At 38.5% G+C, this 21,160-nt stretch overlaps 1 protein-coding gene across 1 annotated transcript; it reads left to right on the top strand.

The window, feature by feature from the left end:
• Nucleotides 1–4,854: 4,854 nt before the first annotated feature.
• Nucleotides 4,855–20,916, top strand: LOC137880276 (otoferlin-like). Its single transcript, XM_068721555.1, has 41 exons — nucleotides 4,855–4,900; nucleotides 5,359–5,482; nucleotides 5,599–5,653; nucleotides 5,780–5,911; nucleotides 6,029–6,091; nucleotides 6,209–6,293; nucleotides 6,369–6,528; nucleotides 6,796–6,982; nucleotides 7,124–7,310; nucleotides 7,636–7,859; nucleotides 8,283–8,391; nucleotides 8,926–9,109; nucleotides 9,252–9,372; nucleotides 9,513–9,613; nucleotides 9,709–9,799; nucleotides 9,906–10,022; nucleotides 10,133–10,285; nucleotides 10,419–10,608; nucleotides 11,102–11,226; nucleotides 11,314–11,448; nucleotides 12,472–12,633; nucleotides 12,712–12,831; nucleotides 12,915–13,076; nucleotides 13,225–13,387; nucleotides 13,569–13,642; nucleotides 13,768–13,794; nucleotides 13,899–14,030; nucleotides 14,193–14,265; nucleotides 15,108–15,226; nucleotides 15,483–15,620; nucleotides 15,850–15,981; nucleotides 16,382–16,509; nucleotides 16,625–16,795; nucleotides 17,789–17,949; nucleotides 18,088–18,230; nucleotides 18,360–18,448; nucleotides 18,638–18,736; nucleotides 18,940–19,181; nucleotides 19,323–19,501; nucleotides 19,947–20,047; nucleotides 20,736–20,916. Exons 1-41 carry the CDS (start codon nucleotides 4,855–4,857, stop codon nucleotides 20,914–20,916), a joined length of 5,385 nt encoding a protein of 1,794 aa, XP_068577656.1.
• The last annotated feature ends 244 nt before the right edge of the window (nucleotides 20,917–21,160 follow it).

Raw genomic sequence — 21,160 nt, 5'->3', positions numbered from 1 at the left:
TGACCTATTCTGATGGAGTCAGTGTTCTCAATAGACAAGGAAAACATGTGATGTTTGTTTTTTCCCCCATATGATTCCTTCCTGATGAATGAAATAGAATGACCACTAGATGGAAGTCTTACTAGCTGGAGAACAAGCTGAAGTCAGCTTTGCCATATACTGTGTGTGTGTGTGTGTGTGTGTGTGTGTGTATATATATATATATATATATATATATATATATATATATATATATACATACAATATGGCACAAACAGCTATACTGTGTGACAACATCTTTGGTTTAAATACAGGTATACTGCCATCTAGTAGTAGAAAGGGTAAACACTTTCACTCTTCGTCTCAGTCTATATGCTCTGAGTTCACTAAAGCAACAACACAACAAGGTGGAAAATTAATATCAGTGCTAACAGCAACAACTCTGTGAACACAAAAATTACTTTAATTAAACTAAATTACTAACTTTATTACATCAAACAATTCACTGATTAAAACTTGATTCTTGCTGAGTGGATAAATAAATATTAAACTGCATGTAGTCATCTACTGTTGCTAACATACTCCCATCGACCCAGGATTATTTATTTATATTCATTAATGTATTTTCTTCTCATGTGACCCTGGTATGTGCTTGCATCATAGACTATATAAGAATTTCTTGCATACAGTCATTCTTAAAAGACCTTTTTTGAAATATTCTTAATTCCGTGTTACCTGTCGTTCTTTGGGTCTTTTTTTAAAGGTTGAAAAAAAGAAGTTTGCAAAAACTAAATCGGCTCGTCATTTGACTTTGGTTCTTTTGTTTTTTCGTTTTTGGATTCAGACAATACAAACGGGAAAAACGGCTGTGCTTTTCCCTTTTTGTGATTAAACAATAAAACAGACTATATAAATGTACATGGACCGTATAAGTGCTTTTGCACCTGTAGACAGTGTGCAAAATTACGAGTCCAGTTTGAGTTAAACAGTGTAATGTACCATTGGAAGGAACATGAGCTCTTTGGCCACCAGGTGGTGCCTCCATTCATTCTGTGGTCCCAACAGACCTGTTAGCTAATATCCCACATATGCAGTAAGTATGACAGCTAACTATATTATCTATTCTAGAGAAACTTTAGGTATATCTAGACAGATCGTATTTTTGCTAGAGGCTACTTTATTACATGTGATATTGGTCACAGAATAAACACTGTCTTAGGGAGACTTTTGATGTGCCTTAGTAGACAGTATATGTGCACAGTTTAGGGAAAATTGTGCGATAAGTAAGCTGAACATTTTCTTCCATTTAAGGATGCAGTGATGTGTTGATATACAATAGAAGACATTTAAAGCCATTTAATAATCTAACTAGTCATTAAAATTGTGAATAATTGATTTAAAGAAAGTTTCGGTGGTCACTTGAGGTTAAACCCTACGTGCTTGCTGCCTTGTAGCCTACAATGGGCCCCCTGACACCAACAATAACAATGGCCTCTGGCTGCGTTTCACTGATTAAGCTCGCCAAACTCCCCCAACTGAGAGAAATAGTCACAAGGATACACTACACCGCTGTCAGGTGGTGTGCCCACAGAGTCACTGGAGCACAAACAAGATGGGGATAACTGGTCTACAACCACCAGCCGAAAAAGGCCTCTGGACACTGTGCCTACATGGGATAAGATTGCATGGTAGGTATCAAGTCATTCTGTGGTTCACCCTAGACGACATTGTCAAAGGTGTCAATTTAAGGGCTTGGTTGCTCGCTCATGCATATTCATTAGTGTCAACTAAATAGTCATCTAAATACATATAAGAACTCTAAGTTTTTTTTATTTTTAGGCTTGTGTCTTGCACCAGAGACACCTCATCTCTGCTGAGAGATTATCTGATGTAAAGAATTATTGCTTTTAATTGTTTTTTAAAATAATTTTTCTTTATCAGACCAGAAAAGTCAACCATGGCATATTTCTCTTGGTGGCAGATGTGAACTTCAGAGTGTTTAAAGTTGCGAGTGATGACAACATGCATCAGAGAATGAGGTTAGTATATTAGACTTCAAGGGGAACCAGTAACTTTGCACGGTTGCTGACATCCTGGAGGAACGAGGATCTCCTCAACCCATCGTAGCCGGTATTGAATCATGTAATTAAGGGCAGACTCCCTCAGCACAGTGGTCAGATTGGTGTCACTGAGAGTATCACACATTTTCAGGTGAGCGGGAAGGAAAAGGATGCATCCTTTACAGTTCTAAGTAAAGAGAAGTAAAGTATAGTTTCATAAAGTTAAGCATGATGTTTCGTTTGCTACACATCTACTAAATATATATCCCTCAACATAGAATGTTAAAACTTCCTCAAGTGGGTAGAACATACAGATATTTTTCTGATTTGATAATAATAATAACATGTTTCCCTGTTATTCCCTCTAAGCTAAATCTATTTCTTTTGTTATGAATAGTGATACCTCCACATAATGAGGATGCCACATGCAACACTGACTGGAGCGCTTAAATAATTTAGAGTCTAGTTTCATCGGATACCAGCAACTTTAGACCTTGACGTATGGCTTACAGACTGGCTGTATGTGTAATTGATGAGATGATGAGTTGTACCCCAGCATTCAATAGAGGTTGCTAAAGCATGCCTCAACTAAGTCAAATAATGCAACATAACCAGTACCACTGCTTTTTTTTTGTGGGGAAACACATCATACCGTGTTTTCCTTATTTGATACTTAATCATTCAAGTAAATATCCTCGTGCAAAAATCAACAACACTTGTGTGATTCAAAATTGAGGTCAGTTTTTAAACCGTAAGGCCCAAACCTGGATGTATTTGAAACGCAAAGTGTTGCAAATAAGACTTGACACCATTTGGTGATTTCATGACAAAAGACAATGTGTCAGCACCAAGACCCAGTTTCAAACATCACCCTATTAAAGATTAAATAGGAGCATTCTTCCAATTAGGCTGGCCTGATATTTTGTTTACTTTCATGAAATTCTACCACTAGTGACATGGCAATAAATCATCACCTCATGCTCACACATTTGGATGCTTTCCGGTGAAAATCTGCTTTGATTGACACCGCACTATATATATTATAATGACAAGACGCACATTGCCAAACCCTTTTGAAAATTTGAAAAACATTTAATTTGTGTTTCTCTTCACTTTGTAGCATGCCTGATAGTTTTATACTTCTGAAAGGCAACATCTTGTACTTTTGAGATGAGGCTGTTTTAGCTACATTGTGCAGAATCACTATACAATTTATCAGTTGGATTAAATCGATGGCTCTGTATGTAAATGTGGCTGGTTGGCTTGTTAGAGACCATCTTAAAGGAGGATTTAAAATAAAAAAAAACAACATGCTTAATATTTTCTTTTGTTTTGTGCACAGCCTGTGTGGATTGGTAGACTCTGCTCACAGTGACGTCTCTCAGCAGTCCCTAGTTATAGTTACCAGTCTCGGGTTCAACACACATGCACTATTCATTGGTGTATCACATCACTCCTGCCCAACTTCAGACTTGGACAAACCCAACTCTTTTCTGTACAACTTTACATTGAAGCCTTATTGCTTTCTGCTGTGGAAATGTCAAAAATGTTTATGTAGTGTTGCTTCCATCTCATAGAAGAAAACAGAGGTTGCTGTTTCCCTTGCAGGAAACATCTTGGAGCTACTCAGAGGAGGGAAACAAGAGCATTATTTTCTTGTATGGTATGTATTATAACAATATATTATTTCATCAGCAACACCATGTTAAACAAAGATCAGATGTAACAAGCAACGCTTTGGAATTTAGGCCTCAATGTTTTGCAGCATTCTTGAATTACTTTTCTTTGATGACTAATATTTGTTCTGTTAAAATGTTGAGCAGATGTTTTTATTTGAATGTCATAGAAACATTCAGAACTTTGTATTCTTTGTTTCTTGCAGTTGTATATAATTGCATGCTCTTTGGTTATTCTAAACCTCTGCAACATGCAGCTCATAAGAGTGTTTCATTATTTTGCAAATGAATATTAAGTTTCAAGCATTGGAACATATGTTTAAAATGTGTGGTGCATAATTTCGCTGTATTTTTCATGATTACTTACAACAACTCTGAAAATGTAGACAAAATAGTCAAAAAAGTAAACAAAACATTTAGGCAAAATGTCAGCCCTTCAGTTGTGTCTACTATGGAAATACTTATACAATAATAATTAACCTGTCGTCACTTAAATTTTTTTTTTAACTTTTTAGATTAAATTTGTGCACCTGTGGAAAGGGTACTTTGCTGATTAATTACAGCAGATTAATTATTTTAAGTGTATTAATTTTCACAATGTGTGTGAAATGTATCCTCTTTAATTGATGTATCAAGGTCAGCTGATTTGAATAATTTAAAAGCTCTTTTGAAGACTAATCCAGGGTGTGGTAGCACAGACACCCATATCAAAATGATAGCATGCATGCTGTACTTTAGTCTTCACACTTGAATCAAATATGTTTCCTCAGTCAAATGTTTCAGTTTTGAATTCATTCAATATTTTAAATGCTCTGAATAATTTAGGCCTTTTCTAGTTGCTCTTGGACTTTTCTTGATAGCAATTAGTTGTTGGCCTCCTTCTGTCTACAAGATGTTGGAGTAGAGTGTCATGGTTTAGTCTCTTGTGGCTGTTCAGACAGAAGAAGTGAGGTTTGTAGAACATGGATGGAAAATGTAAAAATAGTTCACTTGTTTGGTTTCTAATGAATTAAAAGTAGTTATAAATACAGATGTTAAAGTAATTGCCTCAACACAATCTATACCAATGTTTTCTTTATGCTACTGTTTGAATCACTTTATATTTCTTTCACAGAGCACGCAAAGACTTGTTTTGAACCATGAAGCGCAGTAAGCACCGTGGACACAAGGAGGACAGAAACGGAGGTATCAGTAACTGAGATGAATGACTGAAGATCAGGTCAAATAAGATGGGAAATCCTGGCTGATATTACAAACTCCTGTTGGCTTACAGCCCACCTCAGCCCACTAGAGAACATTTAGTCAAAAACAAATACCAAAACTTTTCTCTACATTTATTGTTATCCTGAAAACTGCAATGTAGCAGTTACTTGACTTCCCATATTTTGTTCTTGTTGAGCTGTAGTTTTTTGGGGCTTTATTAACCAATCCTGCAATATACTCAAATTCAGCATTACTGCAAATGTTACAACTTTTTTCTGCTTTTAATTGTCACGTCCATTTTCACATGTCACTGACTTTCATACAAAGCTCCCAGGATACATTTCAGAATAAAATGCACAATGAAACACAAGTTTTTAGCAGTAGGGTCTAACGTGCAACTACAAGTTGTCCTTATGGAGTTTCTTTCCCGTGATCTCCAGATGAGCCAGCTATTCTGGAGACAGAGGACCTGGATCGTCAGGGCATGTTCATGGGAGGCCCAGATCCCGACACCGTCTCACTGGCCTCAGTCACAGCCGTCACCACCAATGTATCAAATAAGAGGCAAGTATGGTTCTGTTGTGCTTATGGCTGCATTCAAAATAACTGTCTTGCCATTGTTAATCATATGAATCTGTCTGAAGATTTTCACTCATGTCCGACACCTCATTGTCTTACAGATCAAAACCAGACATAAAGATGGAGCCCAGTTCTGGAAGACCAGTAGACTACCAAGTAAGAGAAATCATTGTGGAATGTATTTTTCTTATTGTACTTGGTACAGGCATGGCTAATCTCAATTTTTATGTACGTCACATTTGGTACATAATCAGTCACTCTGTCAATAACTAATAATTTCAGATCAGTGTGACAGTGGTTGAAGCCAGGCAGCTGATTGGGCTGAACATGGATCCAATGGTCTGTGTGGAGATTGGAGAAGATAAAAAGTACACCTCAATGAAGGAATCGACCAACTGCCCATACTACAACGAAGTGAGTCAGCCATAACAAGATACTGTGTTCATAATCATTTCAGTTTGGGAAAAAGCTTACTATGAATCTACAGCATCGATTCTAACAATATCCTCACTAACTCTTTTCTCTTCCCAGTATTTTGTGTTCGACTTCCACGTCCCTCCAGATGTTATGTTCGACAAAATCCTGAAGTTGTCTGTAAGTTGTTTGATTCATAGCAATGTAACATAAAACAGATTTAATATACTTCCTTGTCTGCTACAAGACAAGTGTATTTATTATTGCAATGTTTTATTTCCCTGAACCAAACTTTAGGTCATTCACTCCAAAAATCTTCTGCGTAGTGGAACACTGGTTGGAACTTTTAAACTGGATGTTGGCACAATCTACTTCCAGCCTGGTAAAGAATCGATGAAAATCAGCTTTTGTTATTGTGAATTATCAATTAATTTGTCTTTTTCTCTTTGTCTTGCAGAACATCAGTTCTACCACAAGTGGGCTTTGTTGTCGGACCCTGAGGACATCTCAGCGGGCTGCAAAGGCTACATTAAGTGTGATGTTGCAGTTGTGGCCAAAGGAGACACCATAAAGACTCCACACAAGGCCAATGAATCCGATGAAGATGACATAGAGGGGTAACTATATTTTGATTGTGCATGGTTCTTTATTCAAAAAATATGAATTGTCCAAAAAGAACTCAGAGTAGACTTCAACACTGCTAAGACATTTGCAGAATTTAAATACAGAAACATTTGTGTTGTTATGGCTGTTTTATCAGTAAAAATGTGGTTTCTAGCATTTAAACTTAACGCAGAAAATCCTGCAGTCATGCATTTTTTTCAGCTTAGATGCTAGCATCTTGTTTGCATCGATTATTTCATCGTGTCCCAATTCTGTTTCAGCAATCTCTTGATACCAGAGGGGGTGCCTGCAGAGCGACAGTGGGCCCGTTATTACCTGAAGATTTACAGAGCTGAGGGACTCCCCAGAATGAACACCAGCATCATGGCCAACGTTAAAAAGGCCTTCATAGGAGAAAATAAGGACCTGGTTGATCCTTATGTCCAAGTACTGTTTGCTGGGCAGAAAGTGAGTAATAGTTAGGATCCTAAACATTCACTTCCCTCTGTATTTGTATCTGTTTCATCTCAGCCAGGTCAAAATCTAAATTACACTGACAGTACAATGGCTGAGTTGATTTGAATATACATGTGTAATGCATGATTACAGGGGAAAACATCAGTTCAAAAGAGCTGCTATGAGCCGATCTGGAACGAGCAAATCGTTTTCACCGAGATGTTTCCACCGCTGTGCAAGCGCATGAAGATCCAGATCCGAGACTCAGATAAAGTGAATGATGTCGCTATAGGAACACACTTCCTAGATCTACGAAACATTTCCAATGATGGGGACAAAGGTGACGTACCATTTGATCTTTGAAAGATGTTTCCTAAAAGTTCTCCGACTGAAATTATCTGAAAAATTCTTTTGACCTGGAACTAGTGGGCACTGCCTTTTATACGATATGAGGATGCATCCTAGAGAGTTAATTGTTGTCTCATTTAACTGCAGAAGATGTGGTTTGGATGGGGGATCAGTTTAAGCAACATCTTCTCAGTTGTAAAACAATAAGCATGCATGTTTTTTGACAATCAGATCTACTTGTACTTATCAGGTAGTACCATTCCATCCAAAATATGCAACTTCTCAGACACAAAATATATTTATTCTTTATCTCTCAGGCTTCCTTCCCACGCTGGGGCCCGCCTGGGTTAACATGTACGGATCCACGCGTACCTACACCCTGATGGACGAGTACCAGGAGTTAAACGAGGGGCTTGGAGAGGGGGTGTCCTTCAGGGCCCGTCTGCTCATCAGCCTGGGTGTGGAGATCCTGGACCCCTCCTCGCCTGACATTTCCAGCTCCACAGATGTGCAGTTGGAGGGGATACCCAACATCTCAGAGGTAGGTCCCTGCTTGGATGAGCAGCCATGCAGAGGGAGCCAATTGTCACTCCTGCTGACAGGGCATTGTGCCCCGTTAGTTGTGAATTATTGATTGTCTTTATTTAGCCCACCTGGTGTATTATTAACATGTTGTTTGCATTCATGGGTCTTCTTTTTGTTGGTGGACAATGTAAGTCACACAACAAATTCAATTGAGGACAGTGGGACCGTAACCCAAAGACCTCAGGGATTTAGTTCTCACTGTACGACAGCTCGTATTACAAGGTTGTCAGGACCACTACGTTTATTTATATTTCATTAAAGAGCGACAGAACAAAATGTGGTGTCTTGTTTAGCATTGAACTTTTACTTAATTAAGAAAAAAGTGAAGAAGTAAGACAGAGTTTTCCCACATTCTCACACTTGTTTGTCTACTTCACAGACCGCTACCGGGAAGGTTGAGGAATTTTTCCTCTTTGGGTCTTTCCTGGAGGCCACAATGATTGACAGAAAGATCGGTGATAAGCCCATCAACTTTGAGGTCACCATAGGTATTTTCTGTTACCTACTCTTTTGTCTTACTCAGTGTCTCTCAATGACTCATCTTGGGTCTCAAATTGAATCTTTGGACACTTTTTTGTCCTTTTAGAAGACAAAAATATCTGCTTCATGAAACTGACTGATTGTATATTAACAGTAATTTAAATTAGTTAAATCTATTTACTAACTTGAGTTCTGATCAAAACTACAAAATATAATATAATAATATATAATTGAAATAATATTAAGAGCCTACTATAATGACTACAATGATTTTGGAGCATTTTTATTTTAATGCCAGAATAAAAATTAAAACCTTGCCAAAATTAATGCCGACAAAATTAACATTTACACAGACAAAATGATTGAAAAATTAATAAAGCCAAAACCTCCCGTATGAAGCAGAAAGGTTAACTGTCATAATGTAAGAGGAGTCCCAACATTTGAAAGTTGCAAAAGGCAGTTTTAGGAAAAACAACAAGTTGCTAACATCATAGGCAACATCATTTAAGGGCGTGACTACTAACATAGCTGCTGTGTGCCAGGTTATTATGGAAACGAGATTGATGGAGCTGCCAGGCCAAACGCGAAGGGCAAGAAGGGGGGAGGAGACGGCGACGAAGAGGAAACCGAACTGATCCACAACTCCAGCGAGGAGGAGATGGACGATGACGGGGACCTGACCTCGGTGGCGACTACTCCTCCCATGAAACCCGTCATCACAGACCGGTCAGAGCAAACATGTGACAACAAACCACTGCACTTCAGAAAGATATTCATGAACATATTCTACTTAAACAGAAAAATTGATGCCTAAAAGCTGTTTCTTGAATTTTTCCATTTTGATGAAATACATTTTTTGCATCGTCAGAAACTACTTCCACCTGCCATATTTTGAGAGGAAGCCGTGTATCTACATCAAGAGCTGGTGGCAAGACCAGAGAAGGAGGCTGTACAATGCCAACATTATAGACAACATTGCAGATAAACTGGCAAGTCATGAACTTTCCCAATAAGTAGGCGAGAATAGCAGTAAAAAGTTTGAACTTGGTATTAAATTGCGTATTGGCAGTTGAATACAGTTTCAGTCTTTATGCTCAATGAGCCCCAACATCTTCTATTGGTACTACAGGAGGACGGACTGAATGATGTGCAAGAGATCATCAAGACAGAGAAGACCTATCCTGAGCGCAGACTGAGAGGCGTCCTCGAGGAACTCAGCAAGGGTTGCAGGTCTGTAGTGACACATTTATAACCAGCAGGTTTAAACTTGAAGTCTAAATAGATCAGTGTTGACTTTGACGCTGACTGAGCTCCATTTCTTTCAGTCAGTTTCTTTCGCTGGCAAACCAGGACCAGAATCTGTCTGGCAGAACCAAACTTGACAGGGAGAGACTGAAGCTGTGCATGTCAGAAGTGGTATGTCAACTAAAGAGGAGCTATGTTGTTGTTTTTTAATCTTCTACTTATTGATTTTTAACATTTGCACTCGTCTTGCTAAATGCTGGGCTGTTTCTGGGTTTAGGAGAGCATTGGCCAGCAAGCTAAAGCCATGAGGTCCACGGTGAAGAAAAGCACAGTGAGAGATAAAATCAAGCTGGCTCAGAACTTCCTCACAAAGCTGCGCTTCCTGGCTGATGAAGTGAGATCCACAACGTCATGTCCACCATATACAAATGGTTTTGTTTGTCGCACATGCTTGTTTCATTGTGGTCATTTTAGGTTTAATGTGAGCGTTTTTTCTTATTGCAGCCTCAACACAGTGTTCCTGATGTCTTCATATGGATGATAAGTAATGGGAAACGCATTGCTTATGCACGTGTTCCCTCCAAAGACATCCTTTATTCCACTAAAGAGGAGGAGACAGGAAAGGACTGTGGCAAAGTCAAGACGATCTTTTTGAGGGTGAGTTTACACTAAATATAGTAAATGAATCAATGAAAAGGCAGTTGATCTAATCTGCTTACGTTTTGAATGTTGCATCAATTTCCCTTTCAAACTTCTGTGATTGACTTTTCTTTGCTCTCATATACTAAAGATCCCTGGAAAGAAAGGTTTTGGGCCTGCTGGCTGGACAGTCCAGTCCAAGATAGAGATTTATCTTTGGCTGGGTCTGACTAGACAGCGCAAAGACTACCTGAATGGCCTGCCCAATGGATTTGAGGAAAACAAGTTGTCCAAAGGACCCGGCATGCCGTGCTCACCGCCCATCAGCCTGACCTACATGAGTAAGACCATCAACCAATTCAGTATTTCTTCTATTTGAGTTTTACACTGAAACAAAGAGACTTTTCTGGTAAAATGAGATACGACACCTTGGTACCTTGGTGCATTTCTCCCTGCAATATTTCAAACTGATCTGCTGTCAAAAAAGTGACAAAAATAACCATTGTCTTGTTCTGTAGGTGTGTTTTTGATGAACGATAGCGGTCAGTGTCAAGCTCAGTGACAAACAAAGAAGGGAATGATAGTTTTGCATTTAATGAACTTAATACAGCGTTGCTGTGGGCTCAATAACTTGTGTTCCTCATCGGGGAGAGATAGTGACTTAACGGACATTTATTTAGATGAAAATCTTCATAAAACTATGATATTTGAAATATGTTATGTTTTAGAGATGTAGAACTAAGATTATTCTAATAAAAATCGTACAAACTTTACCTTAACTTATAAATAATAAGTATAAGTCGTTCCTTTCAGAGCGTCTTTATCTGTCCACAGTGAAACAGATCTTCCAGCTGAGGGTCCACATGTACCAAGCTCGCAGCCTGTTTGCTGCTGACAGCACAGGTCTGTCAGATCCCTTTGCAAGAGTCTTCTTCTCCACACAAAGCCAGGTCACTGAGGTGAGCACTCAAAGGGCTTTTAAAATGTCAGCTATCAGCTTAAGATATGATTTATCGAATAGCACATCCTGCATCTTTGCTGTCCAGGTGTTGGCTGAGACTCTGTGCCCGACATGGGACCAGCTGCTGGTCTTTGAGAATGTGGAGCTGTTTGGCGAGGCCACCGAACTGAGAGACGACCCTCCTATTATCGTCATTGAAATCTATGATCAAGACACAGTGGTAAGGGTTGTTCTGAAATTGAGACGCCTCTCTTTTTCCATTTGTATTAATGTGAGCAAACAGTCTACCTTCGCACAGCTTGAATTACCAGATAGCAATAGGCTTACCAATCTCCACCATCATTTGCATCCTAATAATTTAAGAGTCTGCCTGTCTTTCACTTGAAATGTAAGACTCAACATGTCACTTCATGAATCTAAAACCAGTGTGTGATATGCCTTTAGTAATGTGTTTGTCAATATCAACCTGATGTAAGTTATATTTGAAAGAATGCTTTTGCTGACTGACAATTTTATATTTGCTCCTGTCAATAACAACATTGTTTTGGATGACCCTTTGGATAAGTAGAGTGTGGATTCTGATGGCTTGATGTACTGTAGAAGCACTGTAATGTGTGCGCAGTAGATTGTATTGAAAGGCATGCAAGAGGAATAAGAGAAGTCCATAAGGATGGATGAACTTATACCTGTTGCATTCCTTTAAGTGACATTTTGTGCTTTTTGTATGTGGCCAACCAAGAATTGTGACTCTTCATAACCACTAACTGCAAGAGAGATTTCATAATATATATATATATATATATATATATATATATATATATATATATATATATATATATATATATATATATATATATATATATATATATATATATATATATATATATATATATATAAATAAGTAATAATTCAATGACTTTTTGACATAGATACATATGCCTGTTTTGCAGTTCACTGGTTATTTTAGGTATGTTGGATTTGTTCATTTTTTCTTTTGGGCTCTTTTATCTTCAATGGTTTTTTATCCAGTCTGCCTAGAAACATGTGCATCTCAAGCCATGTTTCTATCTGCTGATCAGACAAATATATTAATTCATGATAAGCAACTTTTTTTTTTAATAAGCGATTGTAATACAAACACTCATGGATTTGATATGGTAGGCTAAAAAGACCATTCTTTCAAATATTCAAACCAGAGTTCATGTTTTAAGGGTTGAACATTAATTCACCATTGTGCTTCCAGGGTAAAGCTGAATTCATGGGCAGAACTTTTGCCAAGCCTGTGGTCAAGATGGCGGACGAGCACTACGGTCCCCCACGCTTCCCTCCTCAACTGGAGTACTATCAGATCTACCGCGGGAACTGCACCGCCGGAGAAATGCTGGCAGCCTTTGAACTGCTGCAGGTTAGCCTTACAGACACCATGTAGTTGTGAGGGTACTGTTTAAATTATTTATAAAGCTTTCCTTTCGTCCTCTGTTAGATTGGCCCCAATGGGAAAGCTGACCTGCCTCCCATAGACGGTCCCACAGATATGGACCGCGGCCCAATCCTGCCTGTACCACTGGGGATCAGACCAGTGCTCAGCAAATACAGAATTGAGGTGATTTTAGCTTCACCAGTGATGTAGTAACAGAAAAGGAAAGTAAAACAACACTACAAATACTGAGCCTCCCTACTCCTTAGGTTTTGTTCTGGGGCTTGAGGGACTTGAAGAGGGTGAATCTGGCCCAGGTGGATCGCCCTCGTGTGGACATTGAATGTGCTGGAAAGGGAGTGCAGTCTGCCCTCATCCCCAATTACAAGAAAAACCCCAACTTCAGCACCCTTGTCAAGTGGTTTGAAGTGGTATTATATCTTTTAAATTTTTTAAATCACTTTTTATTAAATTAAAATCATATTTACATGCCGCACACATAAGAAAAGAAGCATTCAAAAAGTAATACCTGTAAAATGATTCTCCTCAATCAAACTGATTCTGGATTTGGTGTGTCAGGATTTGCCTGAGAATGAGTTGCTTCACCCGCCGCTGAACATCCGAGTGGTGGACTGCCGGGCTTTTGGCCGCTACACTCTGGTTGGCTCCATTGCTGTCCCCAGCCTGCGGAAGTTCATCTACAGGGCAACAGACAAGCAAGCCAACAACTTTTCCACTTCAGGTATAAACTAAAACCTGGACGCATATTACACCCTAGTGCATTTTCTTTACAGTATTGTTACTAAAGAATAACATACAATAATCAAAGCTGATTGAAGATAAAGTACATTATGCGTTTGCCCTTTTGTAATAAATGACGATTATAGAGATAAATACATATATGTTCTCCTTTTATCTTTCAGAGGAAATAATTGTGGTTAACTTGGAACCTGAGCCGGGTCATAAGAAGATGGAAACTGTGGTCAAACTAGACTCTGTACGGTTAATTTTTGTAAATTTGATGTGACCTTTATTCAAAGAACTTTGAACAGTAATTCTACATAAAGGACACGGTTAAAACAAAAACAATTTTTTTTTAAAACAATATGGTTTTCTACCTAGGGCTGTGATGCTGTGGTCAAAGTTGAGGTAAGCAAAGTGCTTTACACTTAATCAAAATTGTATGTTGCAAGAAATCGTAAATCTTTATTGAGAGTGTTTTTAATGCTTTTTATTATATGTTATATAAAAAGGATGACGATAAGGATGGAAAGGGGAAAAAGAAGAAGAGGAAGAAGGGTGATGAGATTGAAGAGGAGGAACTTGATGAGAGCATGTTGGACTGGTGGTCCAAATATTTTGCCTCCATTGATACTTTGACAGAGGTGAGTAACAGAAATACAGCACAGACAGTCTTCTTTTGCTTTACCTGCTGCAGTAGCTGGATAAACAAATTATGATGGCAGCTAAAATGAAATGCAAGAAAAAAATCTGGATCTTGTTTTGGTTTTGATAAATCCAGTTATCCTGACCTTCTGCTCCTGCAGGTCCTGAAGGCTCAAGAGGCTGCTCTCTCAGATTCAGAAGACAAAGATGACATGGACATTGCAGATGGCGGAGGTAAAACCTGATAAAATGGCAAACAAGACACACACAAGATAGTGTTTTGCTCATGACGTAAAATATGTATATTTTCCAGCTTGATTTTGTGTACCTCTTTGTCACCCCCAAACCACGTAGTACAAGTACTCCTTATCCTAATGTGGTGAAGTAGCTGTGATGTTTTAGTGAGGTCACAAAACATAATCCTTTCTGGCAGAAAGCACCACCACATCAACAGTACAAGCACGTACTTATCATGCATGTTCCTCTTGGTTGTTGTTTTCTTCTACAGAGCAGTAGTGAACCTCGTAGCCCGACAATGCCTTCACGTAGATGCTGACATGAATCCAAATTTACATACGTGGGACAACTGCTTTTTTTCCCACTCCAATAAGTGCATATTGACCGTATGCCTGCAATGAAAGTTGTCAATGAAAAACACAGACAGTGCAATTTGATGACATGAAGAGCCTTTATTTTAGTGATACATTTCAAACATGTTTGATTCTGTGCTTTGCCAACCAGGGTGCACAGAATCAACTACTAATAATATGACAAATGGTGTTATTATTATGCAAATGCAGTATACACTCTATTGCTGTACATATACTTTGACATGACATGACTGAGGATGATAATGACAAGAACCAATCAGATCGTTGCACAGCTTCCTGCCTGAAGGATCCTGTCAAGTGTCCCCACTGAACTGTGTACTTTAATAGTATAACAATTCAATGGCATGCTTGTTGTATACAGTGACCGCTGGTTTTGGCAACTTTCATGTGGAATTCATGTCTCGAATGCTCTGCTCTGCCCCACTCCCACTCTTCCCTCCGTCCTCACCGCTAACCTGTCCTCAGATATCAAACCTGATGACTCTCCTGTGAAAGGCAGCAAGAGAGGAAAGGGAAAGAAGGACAAGAAGAAGCTGGCAATCGATCCGTTTGAGAAGAAAAAGCCAAAGCTGGATGAGCTGAAGGTAGAGGACACGGCACCGACACTACAGCTGAAAGCAGTTCTCATTCAGCTTGTTGTGTGTGTGTGTGTGTGTGTGTGTGTATATGTATATGTGTGTGTATATATATATATATATATATATATATATATATATATATATATATATATATATATGATAAGACAGGATAGGTATAAACTGGAAGAAGTGCCACATACTTAGAAAAAGAGATCATTCACAACCAAATTTTTGTTTTGATGAATTTGTGTTCTCAAACAAGGTGTACCCGAAAGAACTGGAGAGTGAATTTGACAGCTTTGAAGACTGGCTCCACAGCTTTAACCTGTTCAGGGGAAAAGGTGGCGATGATGACGACCAAAACGTGACGGATGAGGACAGAATCGTTGGAAAATTCAAAGTAAGAACAGAATGTTTAGAGCACAATACATATTTCATTCTTCTGTTACATCAATCGTCTGTGTAAACCTTTGTCATTTATTTAAAACAAGCTGGTCATAGGTTTCTCTTATTGTTTAACCAACATAAGACAGACAATACAATACGCATTACATGTTCAGGAACGATTTTGTTTTTTCTCGATATTTTTTGCATTATAACAATTCATTGGTTTGACTGTGTCCCTTTAGGGCTCTCTGTGTATGTACAAAGTGTCGGATGACATGCAGAGAGACATGAGCTTCGATTCCACCATGGGAATGTTTCAGAACATTCCTCACAACGATCCCATTAATGTCCTCGTCCGCATCTACATTATCAGGGTAGGCTATGAGTTCTGCACTTTAAGGATTCATGGGTTTGTTATTGTCATTGTACAGTACAGGATTACTCAATGAAATGTAGTTGTAGCCCCCTCCCATGCTACGCACACAGAACATGTATAAACAGATATTCAAGATATTTAGATAATTCCATAATTCTGCTGAATAATAAACAAAACAAACCGAAAACATAACCTCCTTGGCGGAGGTAATAAAATGGAACAAACTATAGAAAAGTAGCATGAAAAGAAGAAATAAAAAGGAATATATACAGTTGTGTATATAATATATATGTAACATGATTATTTTAGCGCAAATAGAAGACTTTGGATATATAGGTATAGTGAGAGATGCTCAGATTATCCATTGCGCCCTTGAATTCTCCCATTTTCTTTGGTAGGCAACTGATCTGCATCCAGCTGACATTAATGGGAAAGCTGATCCATACATTGCAATCAAACTGGGTAAGACAGAGATCAAAGACAAAGAGAACTACATCTCAAAACAGCTGAACCCCTTGTTTGGCAAGTAAGTGGAAATATTGTATTTATTTAAAATTGTCATCACTCACTGTATATGATCTTACAAAGTTACGGCTATGTAAACGGAAACCTGACAAATGCTGTATTTCTCATCTCATCAGATCCTTTGACGTGGAGGCCACATTTCCGATGGATTCCACACTCACAGTGTCAATTTTTGACTGGGACCTGGTGGGGACCGATGATCTGATTGGAGAAACTAAACTTGATCTTGAGAACCGTTTCTACAGCAAACACAGAGCTACGTGTGGTATTACATGTAACTACGCCATGTAAGAAGCAAAGACCTAACTCCCTGCGGCAGTGTGTGATAGATTGTGGAAACAATAGTGGTTAATTATTCAATACAGGATTACGTGAAGCCTCTTGATGACTCAGGTTGCATTAGTGAGTCACAGCATCGGTCATGAATCAGGCAGTTACAGAACAATACATGAAATTGACTTTCAAATACTTACATTTTCACAGCTGAACATGTTGTCCATGGGAAACCACACATATCATGTTTTTATGCTTGAATGTAGTGTCCGAACCAGTGGTGGAGGAAGTATTCTTATCCTTTACTTAAGTAAAAGTACTCAAACCAGGGAAAAATACTCTGTTACAAGTAGAAGTCCTGCATTGGAAATGTTACTTAAGTAAAAGTATGTGAGTATAATCAGGAACATTTACTTAAACTATTAAACAGTAAAAGTACTCATTGCAGAAAAATGTCCCCTCTGACTGTAAACTATTATATATTATATCATTAGATTTGTATTACTCATGCATGAATGTAAAAGCAAGACTTTACTGTTATTCAAAATAAATTAAGATGATTAGAATAATTAATAAGAAAAGCAGCAAATCTTCACATTTGAAGAACTAAAAACATTACTTAAAGAAAATAGTTGCCAAATAACTGACTGTAAATCAACTAATTGATTTATTGTTTCAGTTGTACTGTTAGGTAGTTTATTTTAAAATGCAATATCATATTTTGTAAGGTCTTCATCTGTTTTTAGTGCAAAAATCATCATCTTAAAAGTAACTAGTAACTACATCTGTCAAATAAATGCAGGGGAGTAAAAAGTACAGCATTTCCTCCTGAGATGCAGTGAAGTAGAAGCAGAAAGTGCCATGAAAAGAAAATGCTCTAGTACAGTACAACTACCTCAAATTTATACTCAAGTACAGTACTTCAGCCACCGTATGTTTATATTATATATTGTTGGGTTATCCTACGTTTTTCATGGAGCTGTAACTGCGTATGCTCTTTTCTTCAGCCATGGTTACAATGTGTGGCGGGACCCAATGAAACCAACACAAATCCTGGCTAAGCTTTGTAAGGAGGGCAAGCTGGATGGGCCTCACTACGGGCCTGGAGGAAGAGTGAAGGTGGAAAATCGTGTCTTCATGGCACCGACTGAGATAGAGGATGATAACGGTATGACTTCATTTCACTCATTATACTTACAACCTACCTATGTCATGGTTTTACTTTGTTCTAAATTGCTCTGGAGCTGCATCTCACTGCTTAAAATGTGAAGTTAGTATTAAACCACCGTTTGATGACGTTTGTCAGGTTTAAAGAAGCAGACAGAAGAACATCTGGCTCTGACCGTGTTGAATCATTGGGAGGATATCCCACGGGTCGGCTGCAAACTGGTCCCAGAACATGTGGAAACCAGACCACTGCTCCACCCTGATAAACCAGGAATTGAACAAGTATGTCATTCAGTGTGCTCATGCCGGCTCTACTGCAGCCAACGACACCTTTTAATCAAGTCAGTGTATACTGTATTGTTTTGTTTACATAGTTTAAGAGTTTATTTCCCCGTGTTCAACTGCTTTTAGGGGAGAATTGAGATGTGGGTGGATATGTTCCCTAAGGACATGACTGCACCTGGTCCTGCTCTTGATATTTCACCAAGGAAACCAAAAAAGTATGTTCTCTAGTCAGACCTGTCAGTTTACAGTTTGTATGTTCACTTTCTACATGTTTAGCTGATAGCCAGAGGCACCTCAAGCTTTTATCTGAATAAATGTTTGGTTTAGTCAAAGAACACATCTTGCTTGTTGTCATTATTTATTGATGTTTCATTATATATCTTGTAAATTTTGCTTGTGTCCAGCTTTGAACTGAGGGTGATCATCTGGAACACAGATGAGGTCGTTCTGGAGGACGATGATATCTTCACTGGCGAGAAATCAAGTGACATATTTGTGCGAGGGTAATTATAAGCTTTATATGTTTTTGATGATTTGTGTTTTGTCTTTTTGATAGCTTTTTTACATTCTTGGGCACAACAGGACCAAAGCACAATAATTTGAAACACAAAATTATCTGATTCTGATTTTAGATTGAGATGAAAAAATATAACCAATTACAAACAATTTTTAAGATTGTGTATCCTACATATTTTTACTGCACCAGCTGGTTGAAGGGGCAGCAGGAGGACAAGCAGGACACCGATGTCCACTACCACTCCATCACTGGGGAGGGAAACTTCAACTGGCGCTTCGTCTACCCCTTCGACTACCTCATGGCTGAAGAGAAGATCGTCATCTCAAAAAAAGAGTCCATGTTTGCCTGGGACGAGACTGAATACAAGATCCCAGCTCGTCTTAATCTGCAAGTGTGGGACGCTGACCATTTCTCTGCAGATGACTTCTTAGGTGCTGTGGACAATAATTTATGATAACCTTTGGCTTTATACATCACTGTTAATCAAAACAGATGCTGCTTATGGGGTAACTTGAGAGCTTTTATGGCTTAATACAACTTTTGAGTTAAACATTAAAATATTTTATTTATAGGTGCAATTGAGCTGGACCTTAACCGTTTTCCCCGTGGTGCGAAGACTGCCAAGCAGTGCACCATAGAGATGGTGACAAACGAAGGAGAGATGCCCACGGTCTCCATCTTCAAACAGAAGAGGATCAAAGGCTGGTGGCCATTTGTGGCCAGAAACGAAGATGACGAGTTCGAACTCACGGTAGGTCAAAGTAAAGAAAAAAAAGTCAGAAAATAAAAAAGAATGGCTGTATGAGCTGGTAAATAGTTTAAAAGAATTGTGTATAGCATTTAGGTGGATCTACTGGCAGAAATTAATTAATTAAATATAATATTGATAAGTAAGTTTTCTTTAATGTATAATACATTTTTTTTAAAAAGTGTAACTTTAGAATGAGCCGTTTATATCTACATACGGAGCGAATCCTCTTCAACAACCGGTGACCATATTTCTACAGAAGCCCAGAACGGACAAACCAAACACTGACTCTAGATAGGGCCATTTGCGTTTTCACTTTGACCGCTGGCACACGGGAGGAGTTTCAGTTCGTTGCAATTTGCAACCTCATTGTTAGGTGCCACCAAAACCTACACACTGCATCTTTAAGACCTCCTTGTGACTGAATGTTTTTAATTGTCCTTTTTAGGGAAAAGTGGAAGCAGAGCTGCACCTCCTGACAGGAGAGGAGGCCGAGAGAAGCCCAGTTGGAGAAGGACGTAACGAACCAGAGCCACTGGAGAAACCCAAGTATGAAGGCTGTTCTGTTTTCTCCCCACTGTTCACATTGTTATTACTGACCACTCTTTTCAACAATGTTTCTCAATTACATTGTTCAGCTTATTCTCTGGCTTTGCTACCTTTTCATCCTCACTGCACACAGCCACACAAATGCAAGGGAATATGTACCTTTGCATTTCTGCTGTTGCAAGTCCAGCTTAACTAAAAACTCCAAAACAGGCCAGAAATAAAAATCTAGGTACGATAAATACAATTATAATAAATACATGAATAAATAAAAAGATAAATCAGTCATAAAAACAATGTGAATTCTCAAATATAAAACAAGCATAAACATTTTTTAAACTATTGTAAAATTACAAAATCAAATAATATTAGCAATGTAAGCAATATCCCGAAATGAGGATAGACATTTTTATGAATTTTCTTCAACCAAGTTCTGGACTTATACCTAGGATCTTCTTTCTTTACATGGTAAGTTGCAGTTTCTTGATATTGTTTGTGTATTTCTACCTAGAATCACCTTTTAAGTTCTCAAAATACTGTAAATCGTTTCTCTGTCTGGCCTTTTGCTTTGTCCTAGTTCCAGTAATGTCAGCTATATTTAAATTAAAAAGTGTTTTAGGAAGAGAGCAACAATAATAGTCTATAATGCTTAAAGTGTTTATTACTGAACACCTGTGTTTTGTCCTTCTAGCCGTCCAGACACCAGCCTTCTGTGGCTGCTCACTCCCTTCAAGGCCATGAAACACTTGGTCTGCAATCAGTACAAGTGGCTGGCCCTCAAGATTGTCTCTGCTCTCCTGCTGCTGGCCATGCTGGCTCTTTTCCTCTGCAGCATGCCTGGTTACACGGTCAAGAAAATGCTGGGAGCTTGAGACAGACATCTCTGCAGAAGTTTCCAGCAATTTCACTAACTGAACGGCTTTCAACTCTCTCTTTTCCTGCTTTCTATCTCCAGTTTCCATTCAACAACATCATTTTAAAAGCTAAATGGAACCAATGATATCATTTAAGTAGACACCACATCATTTTTGAGCTAAAATATTAAACATTAATCATGATTTGACTCTCAGCTATCAGGTGACAAAATGTTGTATTATTATTAAGAGACTCGGGCGA

Source organism: Cebidichthys violaceus, unplaced genomic scaffold (genome assembly GCF_023349555.1).
Source record: "Cebidichthys violaceus isolate CVI_PGR_0920_01 unplaced genomic scaffold, fCebVio1.0.p SCAF_28, whole genome shotgun sequence".
NCBI classification, from domain to species: domain Eukaryota; kingdom Metazoa; phylum Chordata; class Actinopteri; order Perciformes; family Stichaeidae; genus Cebidichthys; species Cebidichthys violaceus.
Note: the sequence above shows the minus strand (reverse complement) of the source record. Positions and strands in the feature narration are given on the sequence as shown.